This window comes from Schistocerca nitens, chromosome 2 (assembly GCF_023898315.1).
Source record: "Schistocerca nitens isolate TAMUIC-IGC-003100 chromosome 2, iqSchNite1.1, whole genome shotgun sequence".
Lineage (NCBI taxonomy): Eukaryota > Metazoa > Arthropoda > Insecta > Orthoptera > Acrididae > Schistocerca > Schistocerca nitens.
In genome coordinates, this window is record NC_064615.1 from 949,319,145 (window position 1) to 949,343,952 (window position 24,808).

The 24,808-nt window shown below is 43.3% G+C and overlaps 1 protein-coding gene across 3 annotated transcripts in view; it reads left to right on the forward strand.

Annotated features, from left to right (window-relative positions):
• Nucleotides 1-24,808, forward strand: part of LOC126237274 (neither inactivation nor afterpotential protein C) — a 383,219-nt gene that overhangs the window by 123,646 nt on the left and 234,765 nt on the right. For all 3 annotated transcript variants that reach the window (XM_049947204.1, XM_049947206.1, XM_049947205.1), the window contains exon 7: nt 5,686-5,833. In XM_049947204.1, the coding sequence (XP_049803161.1) occupies nt 5,686-5,833 (148 nt within the window). The remainder of the gene's footprint in view (nt 1-5,685; nt 5,834-24,808) is intronic.

The following is a 24,808-nucleotide window of genomic DNA, read 5'->3' on the forward strand; positions in this document are numbered from 1 at the left end:
GGTTTTCGTTTCAGTGACATTAACAATATTAGTAAAACAGGAAGAATTACCTGTGTTCCAACACCGACATAACCACGGTGGCTACCGCCATGCAGCAGCGCTGCTCTGTCTCTACTGCAGTAGTGGCTATTCTCCCTGTTTTACTGGCCATATTAATACGTATGCCTAAAACGATTATCGACTAATTTGGGACCACTGAGTCTATCATGCTGAACAGTACCTCCATCTTCATCTCAGGGCTGTTTTCCACGGTTTTTTTATTTTTATTTTTTTTTTATTTTAACTATGTTATACTCCCAGGGATGCTGGACAGAACTCTTATTCATCTTTGAAAATTTTCTCTTTTAAATTTCTATTCCCGTGAACACGTAAAATTCCACTTTAAACATAATATTCTTTGTAACAGGAATCAACCGTCAGCACTGGACGTTGCGTAAAGGACATGACGTGCAGTGTTTTGGGCTGACTCCAGCTACATATTGCAAAGACGAAATTGCAGTTATACACACATCAAAAAGTGTTTGGCATCACCTCGGCTCCGAGAGTTCCGGAACTTGTAGAGAAAATTGGAATACAGATCAACATAAACATCGTTTCCGCCCTTTTTATTGCTCATGAAAACCACACATTGCATGTTGTACCACCATACAGCGAGACCTTCAGAGGTGGTGGCCTAGATTGTTGAACGTACTGGTACCTCTAATACCCAGCAGCACGTCCTCTTGCTTTGATGCATGCATGTATCCATCGTGGCACATTATCCACAAGTTCATCAAGGCACTGTTGGTCCAGACTGTCCCACTCCTCAACCACAATTCGGTGTAGATCCCTCAGAGTGGTTGGTGGGTCACGTCGTCCATAAACAGCCCTTTTCAATCTACCCAGGCATGTTCAATACGTTTCATGTCTGGAGAACACGCTGGCCACTCTAGTCGAGAGATGTCGTTATCCTGAAGGAAGTCATTCACAAGATGTACACGATGGGGGCGCAAATTGTCGTTCATGAAAACGAATACCTCGCCAATATGCTGCCGATATGGTTGCACTATAGGTCGAAGGATGGCATTCACGTATCGTTCAGCCGTTACGGCGCATTCCGTGGCCACCAGAGGCTCACGTCAGCCCCACATAATATCAGCCCAAAACAGCAGGGAACCTCCACCTTGCTGCACTCGCTGGACAGTGTGTCTAAGGCGTTCAGCCTGACCGGGTCACCTCCAAACACATCTCCGACGATTTTCTGGTTGAAGGCATATGCGACATTCATTCCAATCCTGAGCGGTCCATTCGGCATGTTGTTGGGTCCACCTATACCGCGCTGCATGGCATCGTATTTTCAAGGTTGGACCTCGCCATGGACGTCGGGAGTGGTTGCGCATCATGCAGACTACTGAGCAGAGTTTGAGTCGTAACACGACGTCCTGTTGTGGCTACACGAAAAGCATTATTCAACATGGTGGCGTTGCCGTCAGAGTTCCTCCGAGCTATAATCCGTAGGTAGCGGTCTTCCACTGCAATAGTAGCCCTTGGGCGGCCTGAGCGAGGCATGTCGTCGACGGTTCCTGTCTCTCTGTATCTCCTCCATGTCCGAACAACATCACTTTGGTTCACTCCGAGAAGCCTAGACACTTCCCTTGTTGAGAGCTCTTCCTGGCACAAAGTAATAATGTGGACACTATAGAACCGCACTATTGACCGTCTAGGCATGGTTGAACTACAGACAAGACGAGCCGTGTACCTCCTTCCTGGTGAAATGACTAGAGCTAATCGGCTGAAGGACACCCTCCGTCTAATAGGCGCTGCTCATGCATGGTTGTTTACTTTTTTGGGTGGGTTTAATGACATATCTGAACAGTCAATGAGGCTGTGTCTGTGATACAATATCCACAGTCAACGTCTATCTTCAGGAGTTCTGGGAACCGGGGTGATGCAAAATGTTTTTTGATGTGTGTATGTACGTGGTGTAGCCTCCATTGGCGGAAATGCAGGCGCTGGCTCTGGCATCCCGTCAATGGTACAGTTGCCAAATACTGTCCTGGAGTACGCTATACCACGCCTGCTCGACCTGCTGACTTAGTTTTATAAGAGTTACCGGTTGACGAGTCGTACTAGTCACTGCTAGTAACATCATATCCCATACGTGTTCGATTGGATACAAGTCCAGAGGCCATGCCCTCCAGGGAAGTTGTCCACGTCTTGCAGAGCACTCAGAGTTTTCCGGCCAGTGTGTGGGCGAGCATTATCCTGTTGGAACAACGCATCTCCTTGCTGTTGCGAGAACATCAGAAGAACGAGTCTAAAACAGTCTGCATGTACCATGCACTTGTGAGCGTCCCTCCAGAAACACCAAAGTCTTATCACACCCGAGGCCATAAAGCCTGCGGTAGGTCCAGTGGGTCTTGGACCAATGCACTCAACGAGGCAGAGCTCACCAGGCGCGAATAGTATGTGCAAACGGCCATCACTTGCGTACAGACAGAATCTCCTTTCTTCGCTGAAGACCACTGCGTGCCATTTCATCTTCCAAATGATCCTCCGGCGGCACCAGTCGAGCCGTGCACGTCGATGCCGTAGCGTGAGTGAAAGAGCGTGTGCGTGCCCGTAATCCCACTGCTAATAATAGATTCGCAACAGTTCGTGCCAACATGTCTGGGCTCACAAGCCCTCCTATCTGTGCTTTGGTAGCTGTAAGATCTTCCACCGCCGCCCTTACAATACGACGATCCTGGCGGACGTCTGTGCTGCGTGGACGACCAGGACCTCGTCTATGGTTGTGGGGAGGTTCACGTGCCCACTGATACCACCATCGTTGCACAAATGACGCAGCAAGTGAAACTTGTACGGCATATCTCAAAAAGGACCATCCCACCATTCGGAATGCCACAATTTGACCCCTTTCAAACTTGTTCTGTTGGATGTAGGAAGCACAAGTGGGTCTTCGTGGTGTGGTTGCCTGCTTGCTCCACACATTTGCACCACACTGAGCCTTCCAGCTGCGAGAATTCCATATTAAAGGAGACAAAGATGGCTCTCTGGTAGCTATCTGTTGACGGACGACACTGAAACCATTATCATTACATCTACTATCCCTCAGGTTGCATATGCCGTCATCGGATCGAAATCGACGTCGTCATTCCCAGGTGCACTATTTTTTCCGGTAGTGTATATAATGAAGGATGCAGACGTTAGTCTCAATAAAATGATCCCCCAGAGATAACCAGATTAAAGGGCAGAATATTATTTGTGGGAACTATAGGACATGGTGCCTTAACCACAGCTTCTTTCCCTGTCTCCAGAGAAATGGAGAAATTATAGCTTACCTGAAGATCTTCCAGTCTCGCTGTCAGTGGTAGAATCGGAAATTGAAGCCAAAGCAGGTGTTTCAGTCATAAAATTTACGTAGAACAAGTGACAGAGGAAGTCCACAAACCACAGGCAAAAAGTCAATTAATTTTTATATACACATATTGTACCATTAAATATAATAAATCGAGGCAGTATTTAGAGAATGAAAGAACACAAATTCACAATGGCAGCTTTTCCATAGCATCGCCTGTTATTTGTTTACGTCCTTCCCTCTGTCCCTTATTCTACATTTTGTTGCTGAAACCATGTGTTAGGATCAGTTCCCAACTCTACTCCAGCCAAGACACAGGAAGACCTTCAGGTAATCTATCATTTATGTGAAGATAGGGGGAAGGAGTTGTAGTTATGGCAGCACGTCCTATTGTTACCATAAATAATATTCTACCATTTAACCTGGTTATCTCTTGGGCGTCCCTTTTAAGTGTCACCGGGCGGATTTTGTCTCGTGTTTCTGAATGTATCTGCTATTTCGTCTTTGCAACGTGTGGCCTAAATAATGCGCGTCACGTCTTTCATGTGACACACAGTATTGATGGTTGCTCCCCATTACAAAGAAAAATATGTTTAAGGTAGAATTTTACGTGTCCACTGGAATAAGGATTTATAAGAGAAAATTTCGAAAGATCAATAAAAGGGTCATCCAGCAGCTAGGGAATTTTACGCAACAAAAAACGTTGGAAAAGTCCTGAGAGGGAAGCATTGTGTAATGTGTATCGAACCGGGGACCTGGAAACGACGGATTAGGCTTCAACCCGCCGTAGCTCTCGGTGGTCCATAACCCCACAACAGGCCACAGCAGTCCACCCACCACACGGCCGCCCCACACCGAACCCAAGGTTATTGTGCGGTTCGGCCCCCAGTGGACCCCACCAGGAACGTCTCATACGGGACGAGTGTAACACCAAATGTTTGCGTAGTAGAGTAATTATGGTGTACGCATACTTGGAGACAGTGTTTGCGCAGCAGTCGCCGACAAGGTGTAACTGAGGTGGAATAAGGGGAACCAGCCCGCAGAAGCAGAGGCAGTTGGAAAACCGCCTTAACAAGCATCCACAGGCTGGCCGGCACACCGGACCTCGACACAAATCCACCGGGCCGATTCGTGCGGGATACCGGCACGCCTTCCCGCTCGGGGAGGGAGGCATTGTTCACGAAGACAGAAAACTATATTTGAATACAAGGGGCGGAATGTGCGACAACTCTTATCTAAGTAGCATCGCCGTGTGGTGAGCAGTCGGCTCGCAGAGTGGATTACATGCACGCGCCATTTCAGCAATTGCGGTAGTCGCCTGTATCCTCTCGCAACGCCACCAAATTGGTACCGACGTGACTCCAAGGTAATGGAGGCCAGTGCATACTACTAGCTAAGTTGGTGGCACACTTCCGTGCTAATGTTTCCAAGTGATCTAATGCCAAATAGCATCGACAAGGGCCTGCCACAGAATGGGACTAGAGAACGAGTTTCCATTAGTTTTTCTGCATCGATTGTGTGTCTGCAGCAGTAAAAGGGTAGTTCCTACAGCTAACCGTACTAGAGTGGCTGCGCTGATCTCTCCTGTTCTTCAGATGATGGAGAGGGACCTGTATTGCCAAATAGTCCACAAATTTAATCACGCAGTCTACTTACTCTATTCTGTAGGGTCAATACGTAAAAACTTTCAGCATTGCAGCGCGTCAGCAATCGCAAGTATCGAAATAATTATGAAAAATCCTCCTCGATTGCACAAACTACCTGGTGTTTACCTAGGTTTCAGCGTGGGTAACCACGCCTTCTTCAGAATGAATATAAAACAGCTTGCCTAAATAGGCATAGTCAAAGGCTAAAATCAACACCTACAGCGGTAAGACCCCAAAAAATTTTTTACAAATACACGGTACATATGTAGGCTGGGAGAGCCTGTGTTGGCTGGGGCGAGGCAGCACACACACGGTTGAGATAAATAATATTATTGACTTGGTACATATGTACCGTGTATTTGTAAAAAAATTTTTTGGGTCTTACCGCTGTAGGTGTTGATTTAGCCTTTGACTATGCCTCTTTAGGCAAGTTGTTTTATATTTGTTCTGAAGAAGGAGTGGTTACCCATGCTGAAACCTAGGTAAGCACCAGGTAGTTTGTGCAATCGAGGCGGATTTTTCATAATTATTGCAATACGTAAAATTTCGGTATTTGTTATGCTTCCTGTTGTAGCAGTCGTAAAAGTAGTGTATTGTCACGCAACATTTCGATGCTGTTTACGAGTATCTACTCGACTACAATACAACTTTCGGGTTATGCTTTCGTCCGTTGACCTCTCTTAACGCATTCTGTGTCCACAGGCATCACGGCCATCGAGTTGGGTGACGGGAAGCCGCCCTTCCAGGACATGCACCCCACGCGCACGCTCTTCCAGATCTTGCGCAACCCCCCGCCGATGCTCTACAGGCCTGCCAACTGGTCCAAGCTCTACAACGACTTCATCACGGAGTAAGTTCCCTCAAGTGCTGCAAGTAGTGATACGTAAACTAGATACGCTTCGTGAACGGATCTTCCTTTCTATAACACGTTGTCACTGCCGTGTTGTGAGCTACAGAGCAAAATTTCTAGAAACGAGGGTGAGAGAGAGCAAATGATTTTATTTTATCTTTTCTCAATAAATCTCATTCTCTCGAAGTCGCATGTATAAACACACTGTAGCGGTACACTATGCGTTCGGTTGACGGCGATGGTAGCACTCAACTGATGTATGCAATGCCCAACAAGATAACCAACTTCTGCCACACCAAAGATAATCAATATTCTTACAATCAATTAATAGCAGAGCACGGAAAAATACAACAAAATACACTTTATTCAATCAAAAATATGTTTAAAGCTTCCCAAAAAATTTTCACAATACTCAACACAAATCACGAACTGCTGAAAACCTCCTTTAGTGATCGTGATTTCAATAGTGGTACAAGTCCATTTTTGTTTATTCTGAGATACAGAGTCCTAAAGTTAAATGAGCGCTGGAATATCTGCAGTTGAGATACCAGAAATATTCGAGTATATATTTCTGGTATCTCAACTGCAGATTTTTCAGCGCTCATTTAACTTTAGGACTCTGTATCTCAGAATGAACAAAAATGGAGTTGTGCCACTATTGAATTAAGCCCTTCACATATGGAGTACATATGGGTCTGAAGATGGCGTTAATGCGATGCCGAACCTCGTCGTCTAAATACAATAACAACCTCTGAAAATATACGGCTGTTTGGTGATTTTTCTTTGCTAAAGTAGATATAAAATTTGTTTTGGAGTTAACGCACTAACACCATGCTGTGTTCGTAAAAAGTCGTCTGTAAATACTTGCCACTGTGGACGAGAGGTTCGAGGTGCTTCAGTCTGGAACCGGGCGACCGCTACCGTCGCAGGTTCAAATCCTGCCTCGGGAATGGATGTGTGTGATGTCCTTAGGTTAGTTAGGTTTAAGTAGTTCTAAGTTCTAGGGGACTGATGACCTTAGATGTTAAGTCCCATAGTGGTCAGAGCCATTTTTTTTGTAAATACTTAAGTAGGAAACGCGGACAAAAAATACAACAGGACACAAAAGTTATTCAGTCGGAGAAGCTTAACATAAAAGTCGCTTCAGCTAATAAATTCTAAAAGTAATGTATGCTTATTTTTTACCACATATTTACATATTCAAAATTGTAGTCATAAAAAAGCATGATCTTGATGGATTTCATTATTTTTCGTCTTTATTCATCAGCCTCTGCCTATGTTTCTTGTTGACACATTTGATGCGCACGTGTTCCTTTTCGTTAAGTAAAATTTCGACAGTTACTTTCTATCTGATTTACGGATACAGTCCTCTGTTTTCAGAATTGTCATTCCGTTCGTATTCTAAAACTCTTGTCGTCTTTCTTATAACTCTTTTCTGATTTGTTAAAGTCTCGACTCAAAATTATATGTGTCAGTTAACAGCAAGACTAAAAACTGTCTGCCCAGAAAGTGAACGGAAGTATTTCTAATTCCATTGTCACTGTTGCAAACGAAAGAGTATATAGACGGCCAAGTTTCATTTACAAAGTTGCGCACGATTAATAATATGAGGAATAAATATATTTTAAATCAGATAAAAAGAAACAAAACAAAAACTAGAAAAAGATTATAACGACAAATAAGTATGCGCGTAACTAAGACAATAGTCATGGACAATTTAATGGCTATTAGAAAATTACTTTTTAATACGTCTTACAAAATGTAATTAGATTCGTCATTGACATCTAAGTAAGTTCATATTCCGTCAGTGTTGGTAAAGTATGGCAGTGAAGTTTAAAATGTATGCTCCGAGCGAGGGAGAGCACAACATGTGAAACTGCCCTAAACTTGCAAAGCGTACAATTAGTTTGATAGAATGCCACAGTGCTTCCATAGCCGTTGGAGTAGTCGTCCCAGGGTAAAACGGGGGCAAACGAAGACCACAAATAGCTGCATTTTGCAAAACGTTAGCGAATGTCGAGGGCCGACATATCAGCGTGACTGACTGAGGTGACAAAAGTCATGGGATACCTCCTAATATCGAGTTGATCCTCCTTTTGCCCAGCCTAGTGCAGTAACTCGACGTGGTATGGACTCAACAAGGCGCTGAAAGGGCCATGCTGCCTCTATAACCATTCATAATTGCGAAAGTGTTGCCGGTGCAGGATTTTGTGCATGAACTGACCTCTTGATTATGTCCCATAAATGTTCGATGGGATTCATGTCAGGCCAAATCATTCACTCGAATTGTGTCAATAACGTTCTTCAAACCAGCCGCGAGCAACTGGACCGGTGACATTGCACATTGTCATTAACAAAAATTCCATTGTTGTTTGCTGCAAATGGTTTCCAGGTAGCCGAACATAACCATTTCCAGTCAATGATCGGTTCAGTTGGACCAGAGGACCCAGCCCATTCCATGTAAACACATCCCACACCATTACGGGACCACCAGCCTGCACTCTGAATTCTGCGGTTATTTCACGCAGTATTGCTTGTCTGTTAGCACCGACAACTACGCAAACTCCGCTGCTCTGGTCGTTAAGTGAAGGCCGTTGGTCGTCGACGTTGTCCTTGGTGAGAGGTAATGCTTGAAATTTTGTATTATCGGCACACCCTTGACACTCCAGATCTTGGAAAAATACGTAATTCCCTAAAAATTTCCGAAATGGAATGACCTGTGCAGCTAGCTCCAAACACCATTCCGTGTTCAGAGTATTTTAATTCCCGTCGTACGGTCATAATCATGTCGGAAACCTATCCACATAAATCATCTGAGTACAAATAACAGCTTTCGCAATGCAGTGCCTCTTATATCTCGTGTACGCGATATTACTTGTATCTGTATATGTGCGTATCGCGATCCCATGCTTTTGCCGCCTCAGTGTTTTATGTTGTTTGACTTAGCAGTCAGTCACCATCGTCAATGAATTCTCATAAGAGCTGTCCAGAGTGCAGTACAGAATATTAAGGAGGTCAATGACAATATTTGTTCTTGTCTTCCTAATTGATATAGTTGTTTGTTTTGTGTGTGTGGGAAAGGACAGTTCAACAGGCTCTAGAACATCGCATAGATCTTCTTTAATTCTCAAGACTTTACACCCGTTTCTTGCCCGTCCTATATATCTAGATTATTTCTCAGTATAGAATTCGATGTCTATTGAATATCGTCTGACACGAAGTGAAGAGAAACCGTGGACTTGGTCTTCATCATTTAGTCGTAGCAAAGAGGAAATTCTTTATCGGAAGATTTTTATGAATGCGAGAACAGAAGCGTTTCTCCGGCAATATAACTTCATGGTTCAAATGGCTCTGAGCACTATGGGACTTAACATCTATGGTCATCAGTCCCCTAGAACTTAGAACTACTTAAACCTAACTAACCTAAGGACATCACACAACACCCAGCCATCACGAGGCAGAGAAAATCCCTGACCCCGCCGGGAATCGAACCCGGGAACCCGGGCGTGGGAAGCGAGAACGCTACCGCACGACCACGAGATGCGGGCTATAACTTCATTATCATTATGCTTACACAAAATTAAATCATTATTTAACCATCTTGTCTCATCTGCTTTCTGATCAACGAATGAAATCAGATACGGAGCTTATCCGCGCCATATAACAAGGTCCCATTTACTCGTTCGTTACACTGGCCAATAATACTTATGATACCAGATATCTCAACGGCGTTCTTTGATAAATGGTGGGTGCCGAATCCAAAAATGAAATCAGGGTTTTTTTGTTCTTTTTTTTGGGGGGGGGGGAGTTTGTCGAGATCCGCTGCTCTCCTTCTATTTAACTCTTAAAAAGAGGCACATTGGCTATTCTTCTGTGGCTTAATTTATATTCTCTGCAAAATTAATTGTTGAAAAATATTGGAAATATATACAAGGAATTACGAAACAGAACACTCACTTTAGAAATCTACCTGCAGGAAATGAAGATAGTTCGGCAGCACTGACGATGAGTTGGGCTTACTTGAAATCACGTTGTGTTTGTAGCCACTCGCTTCGCATCCTTGAGAGTTCTGACAGTTGTTGGAAATAACTGTTTGTTGTTCTAAGACTGATTTTTTGTTAATTCAGAAGAATAAATGCTTGTACCTGTAGCACCAGCGCAAATTCTTTTTGTTATAACCGTGGGGGCTTAGCTTTCAAATCGCAAAATTGGAAACTTAATCCTCTTGTAAAGAAGTGCTACGAACTTCATTTCGGTTGGTGACGAGTGCACGTAGTGACCCTCTTATAAGCTGTTCCTCATGTAATACACTCGTGACAGGAACGTTAATAGCATCAATTCACAGTCATTCGCTATTACCAGGATTTGGAGGGAACCAATGGTTTACACAACGGGCAGTTGTCTTTATATGACAGAAATAGATAGAATCGTCTTGGAAACAAAGACAGCTGTAAGATATCATAATTTTCCAGCTTCTATGAGGCCTGTATGCTACAGTGAAGAATTGCTGATAGCAGTGCCTCCTGAGAAACCGATAGTGACTGAAGATGAGTACAGGGGCGAACACATAGAAGACAGCATAGAAGACATGTAACCCGACCCAACATTTCAAGCCCATTTTGTATCAAATGGGCCACACTTTTTGCATCAAAGGGATCTCAATGATCTTATTTGTGATTTAAATTTGTCGAAGCAACAGGCTGAGCTTTTAACTCCACAGTTAAAAGGATAGAATCTTATTCTACACGATTGTAAAGTGTGTGTCCGCCGTGAACACCATGCGATTTTTACGAACATTTGTCCAAAAAAAATTGACATAGTTTTTCGTAATGGTACCCTTTATGGAGACTCTTGGTCATGACTTAGGTGTAAACCTGTGGCGCTTCTTCATAGATTTCACCGGAGTTAGTTTGAAAGCAGTACTTATCTACAAAGAGAACAAATTTCCTTCTTCCCTGCCCGATAACGCATTTAAAAAGGAAATATAAAATTTTAAAATGCCATTCACCATTATCCATTATGAGAAATACAGACGGCATGTATGTGGGGCTTTCAAGGTAGCTGCAACTCTTTTCGCCATGTTACTCGGGTATTCAAAGCAATGCTTCTTTCTACGCGAGTGAGACAGTAAAGACAGAAAAAAACACTATTACGGAATGAAGTTCGACTTCAACAAAGAAGTGGTAAACACTCCTCTTTTTGACCCCAAAAATGTGGATCTACCTCCATTGCACATTAATTTGGATCTTGTCGAAAACCGTGGCTAAATTTCACATGGATTCAAGTACATGAGAAAGAAGTTGTTAAGGATCGGTGAAGCAAAAACTAACGAAGGAATGTTTGTAGAACCGAAAATTAGGAACTAATGTCTGCTTAACATTTCCTTTATTTTTTAAATAGTGTTCACAGGGTGATATTGCTGTCCTACACAAGTGACTGCAATGACTTTTTAGGAAACCGGTGGACTGAGAACTATTGCAATACTGTACAAGAAATATTGAGAACATACCACCTTAAGAGACGTAAATTTTCATCTCAACTACATTTCTTAAATGTTCGTTTGGACTTATTCACGGATAACCTCGGTACGTGGAGAAGGGTTCCACTGGATGACTTTTCAAGTGGAAAAAGCGTCAAGGAAAATGGAGTACCACAATGTTGTTCTACTATTACTGGTCCTTACGAAGCGAGTTTCCTGAGGTAAAGTATCGCAGGAAATGGGAGAGGAAATATTTTAGGTACAGTTATTTATTTTTCGTTACTCTTGTCTTATTCATTTCTCTGATTCCTTCATGTGTTGACGCATTTCTCATTGTTTTCATTTGGAATTCTTACCAGTTGTGTCCTTTCCTTCAGTGCCTGTGTTGTCTGTGGTTAATCACTGTTTTTATCCAACTACCTCTTTCTTTGTCTGTCTGTTGATCTTTTCCCTATTGGTCGATAGTTCATTAATATCTTAGGCATTTTATGTTCATTCATTCTTATGACATGATCCCTGCATTTATTCCTATACATCTGGGCCTCTTCATTCAGTTCTAGATCATGTTTGACTGTAGTACTCCTTATCGCATCAAATAGTCTACAACCAGTTCTTCTTTAAAAAAAAAATCTCACTTCCGCAGCTTTTACTCTTCGTTCATTTCCACCTGTTATTGCCACAATCTCATTGCTATAAAGTACAGATGGAATGCCAATATTTTGAAGAACTTTTTAGGGTTTCTTTCCTGACCTTTTCATATTGTTTTGCACAAGATCCCCTTAATACAATTTTCTTTTACTTTGTTCTGTATATCTTTTTCGTTTGTCAAGAATGTGCTGTCTACCGAGAGAATTGATTCAATCACTATTTTCTGGCCGTTTATTACAATTTTGTTTGGGACTGGGTCTTGACCATTAAGGACCATGACTTTTGTTTCTTTGGGTCGAGTTTGTTAAGTTATAGCTCACGGAAGTAATCGTTAATCTATAAATGGATTTTTGAAGGGTATTCCCGCTGCCATCTACAAGACATTCGTCATCAGCAAAGAGTTCTGTCATTGGCAAGAGTAATGGCTGTAAAACTATTTCTTTAGCCATTATCTCAAAATATCAAATAAACCTAAATTTCTTGTTACTTCAACGTTCTCTTTTCCTGCAATGGTTAGCTTGGAGTCTTGGTGCATTTGTTGAATTATTCTCAGCAAGTGTTGTGATGCGCCTCTGCTATCTAATATCTCTGCCTAAAATCTCCAGCCCCACTGCCCAAAGATTTCAAGTAGCCAATAGACTGTTAAGTCACACTAATGTGAACACCTGTCAAAAGCCTGAATAACGACGCGGACCGCTGCTAGATGTGCAGGAAGAGAGCCAATGATGTCATGGAATGTACTGACAGGAGTGTGGAGTCATACCGAGTCCAGTGCTGTGGCCAGCTGCACTAGGTTTCGCCTGAATAACGACGCGGACCGCTGCTAGATGTGCAGGAAGAGAGCCAATGATGTCATGGAATGTACTGACAGGAGTGTGGAGTCATACCGAGTCCAGTGCTGTGGCCAGCTGCACTAGGTTTCGCCTGAATAACGACGCGGACCGCTGCTAGATGTGCAGGAAGAGAGCCAATGATGTCATGGAATGTACTGACAGGAGTGTGGAGTCATACCGAGTCCAGTGCTGTGGCCAGCTGCACTAGGTTTCGCGCTTGAGGATCCATGGTGCGAACGTCCGAGTGACGTGGTCTCACAGATTGTCGACCGCGTATAAATCTGGGGAGTTTAGTGGCCAGGGAATAATGGTAAACTCATCCTGGTGCTCTTAGAACAATGCGACCACACTGTGAACTGTGTGACACGTTGCATTATCCTGCTAGTAGATGCTGTCATTCGGAGGAGAACAGACTGCATGTAGAGGTGCACATGGTCCCCAAGGATATACGCATACTTGTGTTGATCCTTTGTGCCTCCCAGATCAACCATGGTATGCCAAGAAAATATTCCCCAGACCACGACTCCTGCCTGAACCCTTCCGACAATTGTTGCAGGATGTTTGCTTTCAGACGTTTCACGCCGTACACGCCAGTGGTCATCTGGCCACTTGTCACTGAGTGGACGTCCACTTAAGGGGCTCCGGAACGCCCTATACTTGCAATGTTAAAATAACGCTTATAAATTACATCTTTCCTCACAAAGTATTTGAGGTAGGAAGTTGAACTTTTTACAGATTATTTATTGGAATATGGGCTACAACTTAACACAGGGATTTTACAAAATTTTAGTTCAGTTATTAAAGTTGATTTTTTTTTCAATTGTAATGAAAATTCACAACATTTTTTTTGCAATTTTTTATTTATATATTCAAAAATATACAGTTTTTTGGAAAAAGGCTGTGTTAAATTATGCAGAAGGTACAGTGTAACATTTACTGAAAGTTTGAAACAAATATGTTTGGAAGATCCTTAGAAAACATGTAATTAGTATGAGAAAATAAAAGTTTTGGGAATCGAGCGACAAAGATTGGATTAACTTTTTAGTGCATTCCAGGTCCATAGGATGGATTATCTTCATCCTCTGCAAACTCCTCCTCCAGCTTCCTCTTGTTCCTCCTCCTGTTTACTCTTGCTTGTATTTCTAGACTCTTTACAGCCCTGTCTGCAGCCCGAAGGCGTTCCTTGTCTAAAGCAAGCATCGCTCGTACCATGTTAGAACCTATCTTCATTCCCATATTGCTAAATACCTTTGGCTTTCCAACATTTCTCCTTTTCTTAAAAGCCTTCAGAGGATTTCTAATAACTTTACTTTTACTCATTATTATACTTCAACAAAACAGAGACTCAAGAAACAGAATTAATTACGAATATTTTCGAGATAACGACAGAGTAAATAAACATGAAACAATCGACAATCACACCAGTGATATATATTGAACCATCACAGATTAGCCACAACACATACTTTATCTCACATCACTAAAATATACCTGATGAACACGGACGTTAATAATAACACCATTTGACAGCAGTTTAACAGCGCCACAGTGGGTCACGCCCATGTAGAACACATTTCAAAAAAAAATTTAAAAATAGTTGTAGTCTTCGGAATTGAATAAATTATATATCTATTAAAAGGTAATAGTCTGCAGATTCAGAAAACGCAAAAAAGTAAAAATTGAACTTTTCATGATTTTGAGCCTTTCCGGAGCCCCTTAAAGTAATGGCGTGAATAGCAGATAGCATGGGCGTCTGCTACGAAGGCCCATACACAGCAACGTTCGCTGAACGGTCGTTGAGGACTACCGTTGGTAGCTCCTTGATTCATCTGGGCCGTTCACCTCTGTCTTCTATGGCCAGTGGTGCACTACAATGGTCTCGGCGCCGATTTTGGGTAGCACCATTTTGCCAAGCTTGATATACTCGTGCTTTAACCACTGCGGCAAGCAAACAGTTTACAATCTTAGCCGTTTCGGAAATGGTTCTACACTTGCAAGCCAATGATCATGCCCTTTTGGACGTCTGATAAATCGCTTCGTTTCCGCATTACGATAACGTCTGCACTGCTTTCTGCGTCTTCCCGACACACGTTATATACCCTCCACAGCTAGTGCTGCCACCTGCTGTCTGTGAGCGGTTAGGCAGTGGTCATATTAATGGCCGGCCGCTGTGGTCAGGCGGTTCTAGACGCTTCAGTCCGGAACCACGCGGCTGCTACGGTCGAAGGTTCGAATTCTGTCTCGGGCATGGTTGTATGTGATGTCCTTAGGTTAGTTAGGTTTAAGTAGTCCTAAGTCTAGGGGACTGATGACCTCAGATGTTAAGTCCCATAGTGCTTAGGGCCATTTCAACCATTCGAACCACATTAATGTGATTTGACTGTGCAAATACTACAGATTTTCAATAATTTGTCTGATTACATATATGTTGTCTGAACAAACCAACTCTTCCTGAACTTAGTTTGTTCCTTCAACGAGATATTTTCGAAAATTACTGCAAGTCTTTGTATTATTGCCTTCAAAATTATTTTATATCCTGTGTTATCGTACGGATACTACGAACACTTTCTTTTAACGACTGGGTGATTGATTCGATTTCAACGAATTGAAGTTCCTAACCGTATATCATTTACGTTTAATTTCTATCCAAAGGCCGTTCGAATTCCTCTGTACAAACAGCAGTACTCAATGAGTTTGCATATTTCCAAGAATAATGCGCATGTTACCTGTAGATAAGTATTTTATGAGATCTATGATATTAGTTTCATCTTTCTCGCGGTCTTATTCACTTAAAGGCAAAAGCGATTGAGGCCACGCGAGCGGTCTTAGCCGAGGCTCAACACGTGGACAAATTACTGCCAATTCCAGCTAGGGCTCTCTTTCCTTTTAGAGTGCCAGGCTTAAAGCGCTTTGCGGCTTCGCGAGGCGCACTTGAGGGCTTCGGAAACCTTCCCAGTTGGCGGAACCTCCGAAATCCCCTTGTCTTCCGCTCCGGCCGTTCTGCGGCTACTTCTGATTCCACACCTATATTCATACTGTCCAAGCCACCCAACAGCGTATGCGGGTTCTCTGCAACTAGCTTTGTTTCTCTATCTTACCTATCAAGTCGCAATATTGATCTACGAAAACGATAAACTGTACTATGTATAAAAATCGAGAAATGTGGGTCATGCACGACAGTTGGAGAGATACGTGCCCACTCATACATCTACACCTACATCTATACTCTGCAAGCCACATGACGATCGGTAGCAGATGGATAGCATTTCCCCCCTTTACTGTTCCAGTGACGAATGATGCAGGAGCAGAATTACGATTGGCAATCTTTCGTGTGAGATCAATTCCCTCCTATTTTTACCTTCATGGTCTTTACGTATACGTAAGAAAAAGCAATGCGATGACTATCTCTTCTACTAATGTACAGCCTCAGGATTTTAACAGCATACAACATCGAACTGCACAACGCCTCTCTTGTAACCTCACTACCGTTGGCGTTGGGTAAGCATCTCAGTGACGTTTTACCACTTACAAAAGAACCAGTGATGAACCGCGCTATTCTTCTCTGAATCTTCTGTATTTCCCCGATCAACTCTACCTGTTACGGTCCAAGAATGAGGAGCAATAAATATTGGTCGAATCAGTGTTTCGTAAGCTACCTCATTCGTGGATGCACTACCATTCCTGAGGATCCTTCCAATGAATCTCATTCTAACAGTTACACCATGTGATCAAAAGTATCCGGATACTTGGCTGAAAATGACTTACAAGTTCGTCGCGCCCTCCATCTGTAATGCTGGAATTCAATATGGTGTTTGCCCACCTTTAGCCTTGATGACAGCTTCCGCTCACGCGGGCGTAAGTTCAATCAGGTGGCTGAAGATTTATTGGGGAATGGCAGCCCGTTCTTCACGGATTGCTGCACTGAGGAGGGGTTATCGACGTCGGTCAGTGAGCCCTGGCAGGATTCAGGTCAGGACTCTGTGCAGGCGAGATGATTACAGTGACGTTATTGTCGTGTAATCACTCCGCCACAGGCCGTGCATTATGAACAGGTGCTCGATCATGTTGAAAGATGCAATCGCAATTCCCTAATTGCTCTCAAACAGTGGGAAGGTGCTTAAAATATCAGTGTAGGCCTGTGCTGTGATAGTGCCACGCGAAACAAAAAGCGGTGCAAGCCCCCTCCATGAAAAACGCGACCACACGATAACACCATTGCCTCCGAATTTTACTTTTGAAATTACACGCGCTGGCAGATGATGTTCACCGGGCATTCGCTATACCCACACCCTGCCATCGGATCGCCATATTATATACCGTGATTCGTCACTCTACACAACGTTTTTCCACTGTTCAGTCTTAACAATGTTTAGGCTCCTTACACCAAGCGAGGCGTCGTTTGGCATTTACCGGCGTGGTGTGTGGCTTGTGAGCAGCTGCTCGACCATGAAATCCGAATTTTTACACCTCCTGCCAACTGTCATAGTATTTGCAGTGGGTCCTGATGCAGTTTGGAATGCCTGTGTGATGGTCTGGATAGATGTCTGCCTATTACACATTACGGCCCTCTCCGACTGTTGGCGGACTCTAGCAGTCAACAGACGAGGTCGGCCTGTACGGTCTTGTGCTGTACCTGTCCCTTCGCGTTTCCACTTCACTATCACATCGGAAACAGTGGACCTAGGGATGTTTATGAGTGTGGAAATCTCGCGTACACACGTATCACACAAACGACACCCTATCACCTGACCACGTTCGAAGTCCGTGAGTTCCGCGGAGCGCCCTATTCTGCTCTTTCACGATGTCTAATGACTACTGAGGTCACTGATATGGATACCTGGCAGTAGGTGGCAGCACAATGAACCTAATATGAGAAACGTATGTTTTTGGAGGTGTCTGTATACTTTTGATCACTTAGTGTACCTTTCATATGTTAGTTTTATGTGGTTGTGCTCCGTTCGCATACTGCCAAATACTGAATGGATATGGCTGTTTCCAGTTATTGTTCGGCAATCGTGTAGTGAAACAACAACGGGTCATTTCGATTATTTGTGTTCAATATATTACCTTTGTTTTTATCGAAGGTCAACTACTAACACTTGCACCCAGCGTCGATCGTCCCCAAACACATCTGCATTTCGCCACACTATTCCATCGTTTGAAATTATAGTACGTTTACGAAAACAGTCATATGTAGCTTTCGGTGTAAACCACTATGTAATTTACGTATGCTGCGAACAGTTCAATCAAATCACAAAGTTGGTCCACTATTCCATACACTTTTTTCACTAGGCGACAGTGTTAAACTATAAAGAGAACCTCGCCGAAATCAAAGAATATGGGTTCGATTTGGGCACCGGTGTCTACTGAGTTAACGGTCGCGTGGAGGAACAGATGCAAGATCGTTGTTTGAGGAATTCGTTTTCATTCTTACAGGGGAGATCTTGTATCTCTAGGAAGGTCATGACGTTGTTGTAGTCTTCAGTCCGAAGACAGGTTTCATGAATTTCTCCACCCTTGTCTGTCCGGCAAGATCGTACATCAGTATAATCACCTGAAGGTGGCGACCAGTCGGTCTGTTGAAATACTGTGTCGAGATCACACATTACCCGGCTACATACTCGAGGAGAGTATCATCGGTGATTACGCCAGGGAAGTCTACTTAATCACATCTGACGACAACATTTTGAAACAGGTTCAGTGCTAGAGTTGCTAAAACGGAGGTTCCTGTACTGTGACATTACGGTATTTTTTTCTTTTTTTTTAATTTAGACTCCTTAAAACGATATTTTTACGCTTTTATGAACATTTTAAAACACATCATTTGCTTTACATCGCTTCATCCCCAGCAAAACTTCTATCGTACCACAGCTCAAAATCTACGATTCTGATTTTTTCTCTCGCCGGAGTTATCGTCGGTACTGCCTGCCGTTGCGTAACATCACAAATCAAGCACTATATATACACACTATGTGATCAAAAGTATCCGGACACCCCCAAAAACATACATTTTTCACATTAGATGTATTGCGCTGCCACCTACTGCCAGGTACTCCATATCAGCGACCTCAGTAGTCATTAGACATCGTGAGAGAGCAAAATTGGGTGCTCTGCGGAACTCACCGACTTCGAAAGTAGTCAAGTGATTGGCTGTCACTTGTGTCATACGTCTGCATGCGAGATTTCCACACTCCTAAACATCCCTTTGTCCACTGATTCCGATGTGATAGTGAAGCGGAAACGTGAAGGGGCACGTACAGCACAAAAGCGGAACAGGCCGACCTCGTCTGTTGGCTAACAAAGACCGCCGACAGTTGAAAAGGGTCGTAATGTTTAATCTACCCAGACTGTCACACAGGAATTCCAAACTGCAGCAAGATTCACTGCAAGTACTTTGACTGTTAGGCGGGATGTGACAAAACGTGGCTGCACATAAGCCACACGTCACGCCGGTAAATGGCAAACGACGCCTCGCTTTGTGAAGGATCGTAAACAATGGATGACTGAACAGTGGAAAAACGTTGTGTGGGTGACGAATCACGGTACACAATGTGGCGATCCGATGGCAGGGTGTGGGTATGGCGAATGCCTGGTGAACGTTATCTGCCAGCGTGTGTAGTGCCAACAGTAAAATTCGGAGGCGGTGGTGTTATGGTATGGTCGTGTTTTTCATGGAGGGGCTTGCATTCCTTGTTGTTTTGCATGGCACTATCACAGCACAGGCCTACATTGATGTTTTAAGCGCCTTCTTGCTTCCCACTGATGAAGAGAAATTCGCGGATGGCGATTGCATCTTTCTACACCATTGAGCACCTGTTCATAATGCGCGGCGTGTGATGGAGTAGTTACAGGACAATAACATTCCTGTAATGGACTGACCTGCACAGAGTCCTGACCTGAATCCTACAGAACACCTTTGGGATGTTTTGGAACGCCGACTTCCTGCCAGGGCCTACTGACCGACATCGATGCCACTCCTCATTGTAGCAATCCGTGAAGAACGGGCTGCCATTCCCCAAGAAATCTTCCACCACCTGATTGAACTTATGCCCGCGAGACCGGAAGCTGTCAAAACGGCTATGGGTGGGCCAACAACAAATTGAGTTCTAGCATTACCGATGAGGGCGCCACGAACTTGTAAGCCATTTTCAACCTGGTGTCCGGATACTTTTGATCACATAGTGTATATTAAAGTTCACATAATGAACACAAGGAAAGCTCTAAATTTGAAGTTCTCCTTTACAGTGGATGGCGGTAATATCTACTGCACATTCAGTCAAAAATCTCCAAAAATTTCCTGTAAACGTCGCCATAGTTCACCATAGATGCAGGGAATCGTGATCTCTAAGTGAGCAGGACATGAAGCTTCTAGTGCTGATCCGGTGGCACGCCCAGTGGCATTAGTAACACAGCGTTAGTTGTGAAATCATATACTCTGACGATTTATACAGTGCCAAATAACTTCTCCGTCTCCTTTACCAGCAGCAGGCAGCAGGCAGATCCTCAGTGGGTCGTTGGTAGGAGTAACTCAAGTCTTCACATCAGTGGCACCAGCAGTGGTGGCAGTGGCAGTTCACAGCAGTGTAGTGCATCGGACTGGTGGCTGGTGTCTTGTAACTGAAGTCATCAGACGAACCATAGGTGGTTAATCAAGGAACAGCTTCGACATGGCTTCAACATAACTTACAAGACACCCGTGCCGACTGATCCTGCGCTTCAAAAGCCCAAATATTAACACTGGTTAGCTCATGCCTATGATGTGGTGAGAAGCGAATTTGTCCCCATTTTCTAGGCTTGTCAGTCCTCTATTTCGAACTGCAGTGTCCAAACTGTTGCTTCCAGGTCTCCAGCCTGGCATTTTCCGCAGCGTCTAATTGTTGCGGAGGCGCTCTTGTGTGTGTGTGTGTGTGTGTGTGTGTGTGTGTGTGTGTGTGTGTGTGTGTGCAGCCTTACTTCACCTTGGGGTACCCTCATGGTGATGTTATAGTGTGGAAATTCTGCTGCGGTCGCATTCTGCGCTCTCTGTTCGAGTGTGATGTGAAAATGCCCTAGTGGTTTGCCTCGCTAGTTGCAGCACTGGCTTTCCTTCCTGCTTTACTCACCGATTGAGATATTGCATTCGAACCTGTCACAGTTCAGCTCTGTGCTTGACGGTGAAAAATTAAAAAAAGGAAATACGTTCGTCCAGAATTCTATTATGTGATGCGACGTTCCCCTTTCCTTCAGAAAATTCTCCTCAAATTTTTTTACTCTTATTCTGAAACAATCTCATTACACGTATTTTATATTGATTTTAAATATAAACTATATTTGGAAGCACACGAGAACTGAAATACAAGGTTCTTGTTGTGTTTCTTCATCCCATGACACTACTTTCTCTTACAGAGTCACAGTTTCATTACGTTATACTTTCTGATCCTTATTTATAGTAGTTAGTCACTCCACAGGTATCTCATATACCAGTAACACAAGGGGAAGAACAGTTTTACCTTTAAAGTAAAAATAGAAAACACAAATTGCCTTTAGAACCATGACAACACCGCTAATTGTAACACTTATAGTTCTCATGCCATTAAGTTGTTTATCTGGGTATCACTGGAAAATTTGTTCCGTGCAGATTCGTTCTCTATGCTATGCTATAAGTTCGTAGAATGAGCGTGATAGGTAGAGGTTCGATGTGTTGCTTAGGGAAGTCAGGTTCTGCGCTGGTAACACTTTTAACGGGTCGCCCGGTCGATACATCGCAAGGTGTGATAACTAGATTGTAGTCGTGCCGGAGATTGCAACTGGAAAGGGAAACTGCGCTCTTGCTGGATCAAAAGGAAATATCAGTACAGGATCTGATATCAACACTTTTTCAGTGCCTCAAATGCTGTTTAACATTCTGTCGACCTCTCAAATTTTGCCCCTTTCCTTAGTAGACGATTCAATGGTTCTCTGATTTTAGCAAAATTTCTGCTGAATTTTCTGTAGTAGTTAAATAGGCTCAGAAATGATTATCGTCTCTTCGTTGTTCACGGGGTCAAGGAGTCACAGACTGCTGATACTAACAAGGAATAGTTTCACACCTTTTCCACTAATAACAAGCACGAGATAGTTCACTTCTGTCAGTACAAAATGGCGTTTTATCCATGCTGAGTGTCAGTCATGCTGCTCATAGTCTGTTGAATATCTCTTCTAAAGGTCTCACGCGTTCTTCTATGTCTTTCAACAATGCCATGAGGTCATCCAAATGTACTGCACACTTGTTAGGGTTTAATCCATGAAGTTCAGTCCGTGGAACGTAGCCAGGGCTTTCTTGAGTCCACATGGTATTCTGCAATGCTTATAAGGGCCCATGGTGTTGTGAAGGCAGTATTCAGTCATCTTCTGAGACTACTTCTAGCTGGCGATACCTACTCCTCAGGTCCATTATTGCAAAATACTTGCAATGGCCTAAGTTTTCCAACATATCAGTAACTGGTGACAGTTTTCGCGTTCAGATATCAACACCATTTGGTGATTATATATATATATATATATATATATATATATATATATATATATATATATATATATATATATATATATATATATATTTTTTTTTTTTTCGATGACTACTGCTGAACCCCATCACCACGTTCTATTTTCCCCTCTGATAGCTGCTGATAATGGCTACAGACACCTCGGTGCCCAGTATGGCTTCCTGCACACTGGAGTATTATTGCCCATGGGAATCAATGTTATGTAACTAGCATTAAGCTAATACATGAATCGTAGCAGTATAGTTTACATTACTTGTCGGTCACTAATTTGTAAGTGAGACACCTTTTTTAAGAAATGCAGATATACCAATGGTTTCCTTGTCGCTTTGGTCATCACGTGACCTATCAATATTTTCTTCATCCGAAATACATAAAGTAGTAGTCATCAAACCCGTTAACAGACTGAACTCATCCATGCCAAAATTATCTAGGCTAGCAGGAAGCATCAACTCACCGTCAATATTGCTCACGCATGCTATATTTCTGTACACAAACCAAACTAGTTTATCCAAAACCCCAGTTTTCTCTAGTGGTTCTACAACACATAATACTTCTTGTCGTAAATCAGTAACTACAGTAATCCACAGTAACCTACCTGATCTGGCGGTATGTTACGAGGGTTGTCCAGAAAGTAAGTTCCGATCGGTCGCGAAATGGAAGCCACTGGGAAAATCCGGTAAAGCTTTGAGTGAACAGTGAGCACGAAAAGATGCGTATGGAATAGCGTCTCCCACTAACTATGAGGGCCTGGTTAGAGATTTCGCCTGTGTCATGCAGCCCACATAACACAACTGTCGAGCAGTTTCCTCTTCATGCCAATTATCGGCCGCACACTGCAGGGGCAATGAAGACGCTCCAGCAGCGTTTCCGATGATCACCCACAATATAGTCCGTAATTGGCTCCCCCTGAGTCTCATCTCTGCTCACAAGAACCGCTGGCTATGAAGGCAAAATTTTTCCAGACCAGTGCAGATAACTGGCCGAAAGCACAGGCAGCTGCTTTCTATGGCGAGGATATTGGAAAGTTGATACAACACTACGACAAAACTCGAAGTTGGAGCGGCGACTATGTAGAGAAGTAGGTGGAAGGTGTACCTAACTGTTGCAAATAAAACGTTTGTGGTTTTCACTGTGGTTTCCATTTCGCGACCGATCGGAACTTACTTTCTGGACAACCCTCGTATTATGTAAATCAATCTTTAGCATTCATGTTCGCAGTTTATTTGGGGACACATTCATGATCGTTGCATCTTGTGACATTGCCTCGCTTGCAGTTGTTGCTCCCTACAACAAAAAAGTCTCACTGATTTTTGTTGTATACCGCAAAAGATCGAGTTTAGTGTGATGTTTGGCGAGGAAGTGAAGTCCGAGTATTGCAGAAAACCCTTCACTAACGTGTGGTAACTCTTCCAAGCACTCACGAAGTCTCTTAATTATAATTGCAAAGTTGAGCAGTATTAAACGTAATGAATTTACGTCATTGTCACCTATCGCACATAATATGCAACGTGGAGACCTGCCTCTCTTCCTACCTAAGAGGTCTAGATTAAAGGCTGACATTTGTGCACCTGTGTCTAGATATTTATGTACCTTGCCATGTGCTAAGCCTAACAAGCAGTCCTCCGTCTTTTCATCAGTCTGTGCTGTATTGTTTCGTACTGGGAATCGTTTCCAATGAGCGATGCAGTTCCGCTTGACTTTAACGGGCACTTCCGCCGGTGCTATTTTTCATATTTCATATTGCTACTCGTCCACACTTGCGGAACTCCAACTGATGACACTGCTTCTGCAGATGGCCCTTACGTCCATATATTTAACATTTTATTTCAGAGGCGGAGATCCGACAGTCATTATGCCTTTTATTGGCAATCTCAACTTCCTCTATCTGTCTGTCAAATCTAATAACCACAGACGGATCGGACGGATTCTCCATTTCCACTTTGCATGACATGTCAGTGGGAACGTCGCGTAAAAAGACCTCAAGAGACCTGTTTTCAGCTTCGTGCAGTACTCTGCATCACTCATACATTTGTGCATCAGTCTCTCGGATACTAGCCGAGAAAGTCTCCAGTCTCCACTGATCCACTGTGCTTTTGTGCTAGACTACTAAGATTTTCCCTGAAGAATCTCATGCTATTGTGTTCCCGGCAGTGCTGACGTACTTAGCGTTTCGTGATTCGTAATGTCTGTTTTAGCCTCATCTATTAACTGCAAAATAAGCCATACATAGACATGTGTCGTATGACAAATTGCTCAGTTTTGCATCAGATACAACATCGAGAATAAAGACAGTCACATCCTCCGTTGTTTTCCAGAAAAAGGTGTTGTCAAGTTGGCTGATAACGAATCTGCAGAAGCTGGGAGTACACACAGCACTGATTTTGCTCCGTCTGATCCCGATTGTATCTGGTGTTGAGCCGCTTGCAATACTTCCACTTGCCTATGTAATTACTTTCTGTATTCCTCCTGCTGAGAATTAACTGTCATTAAC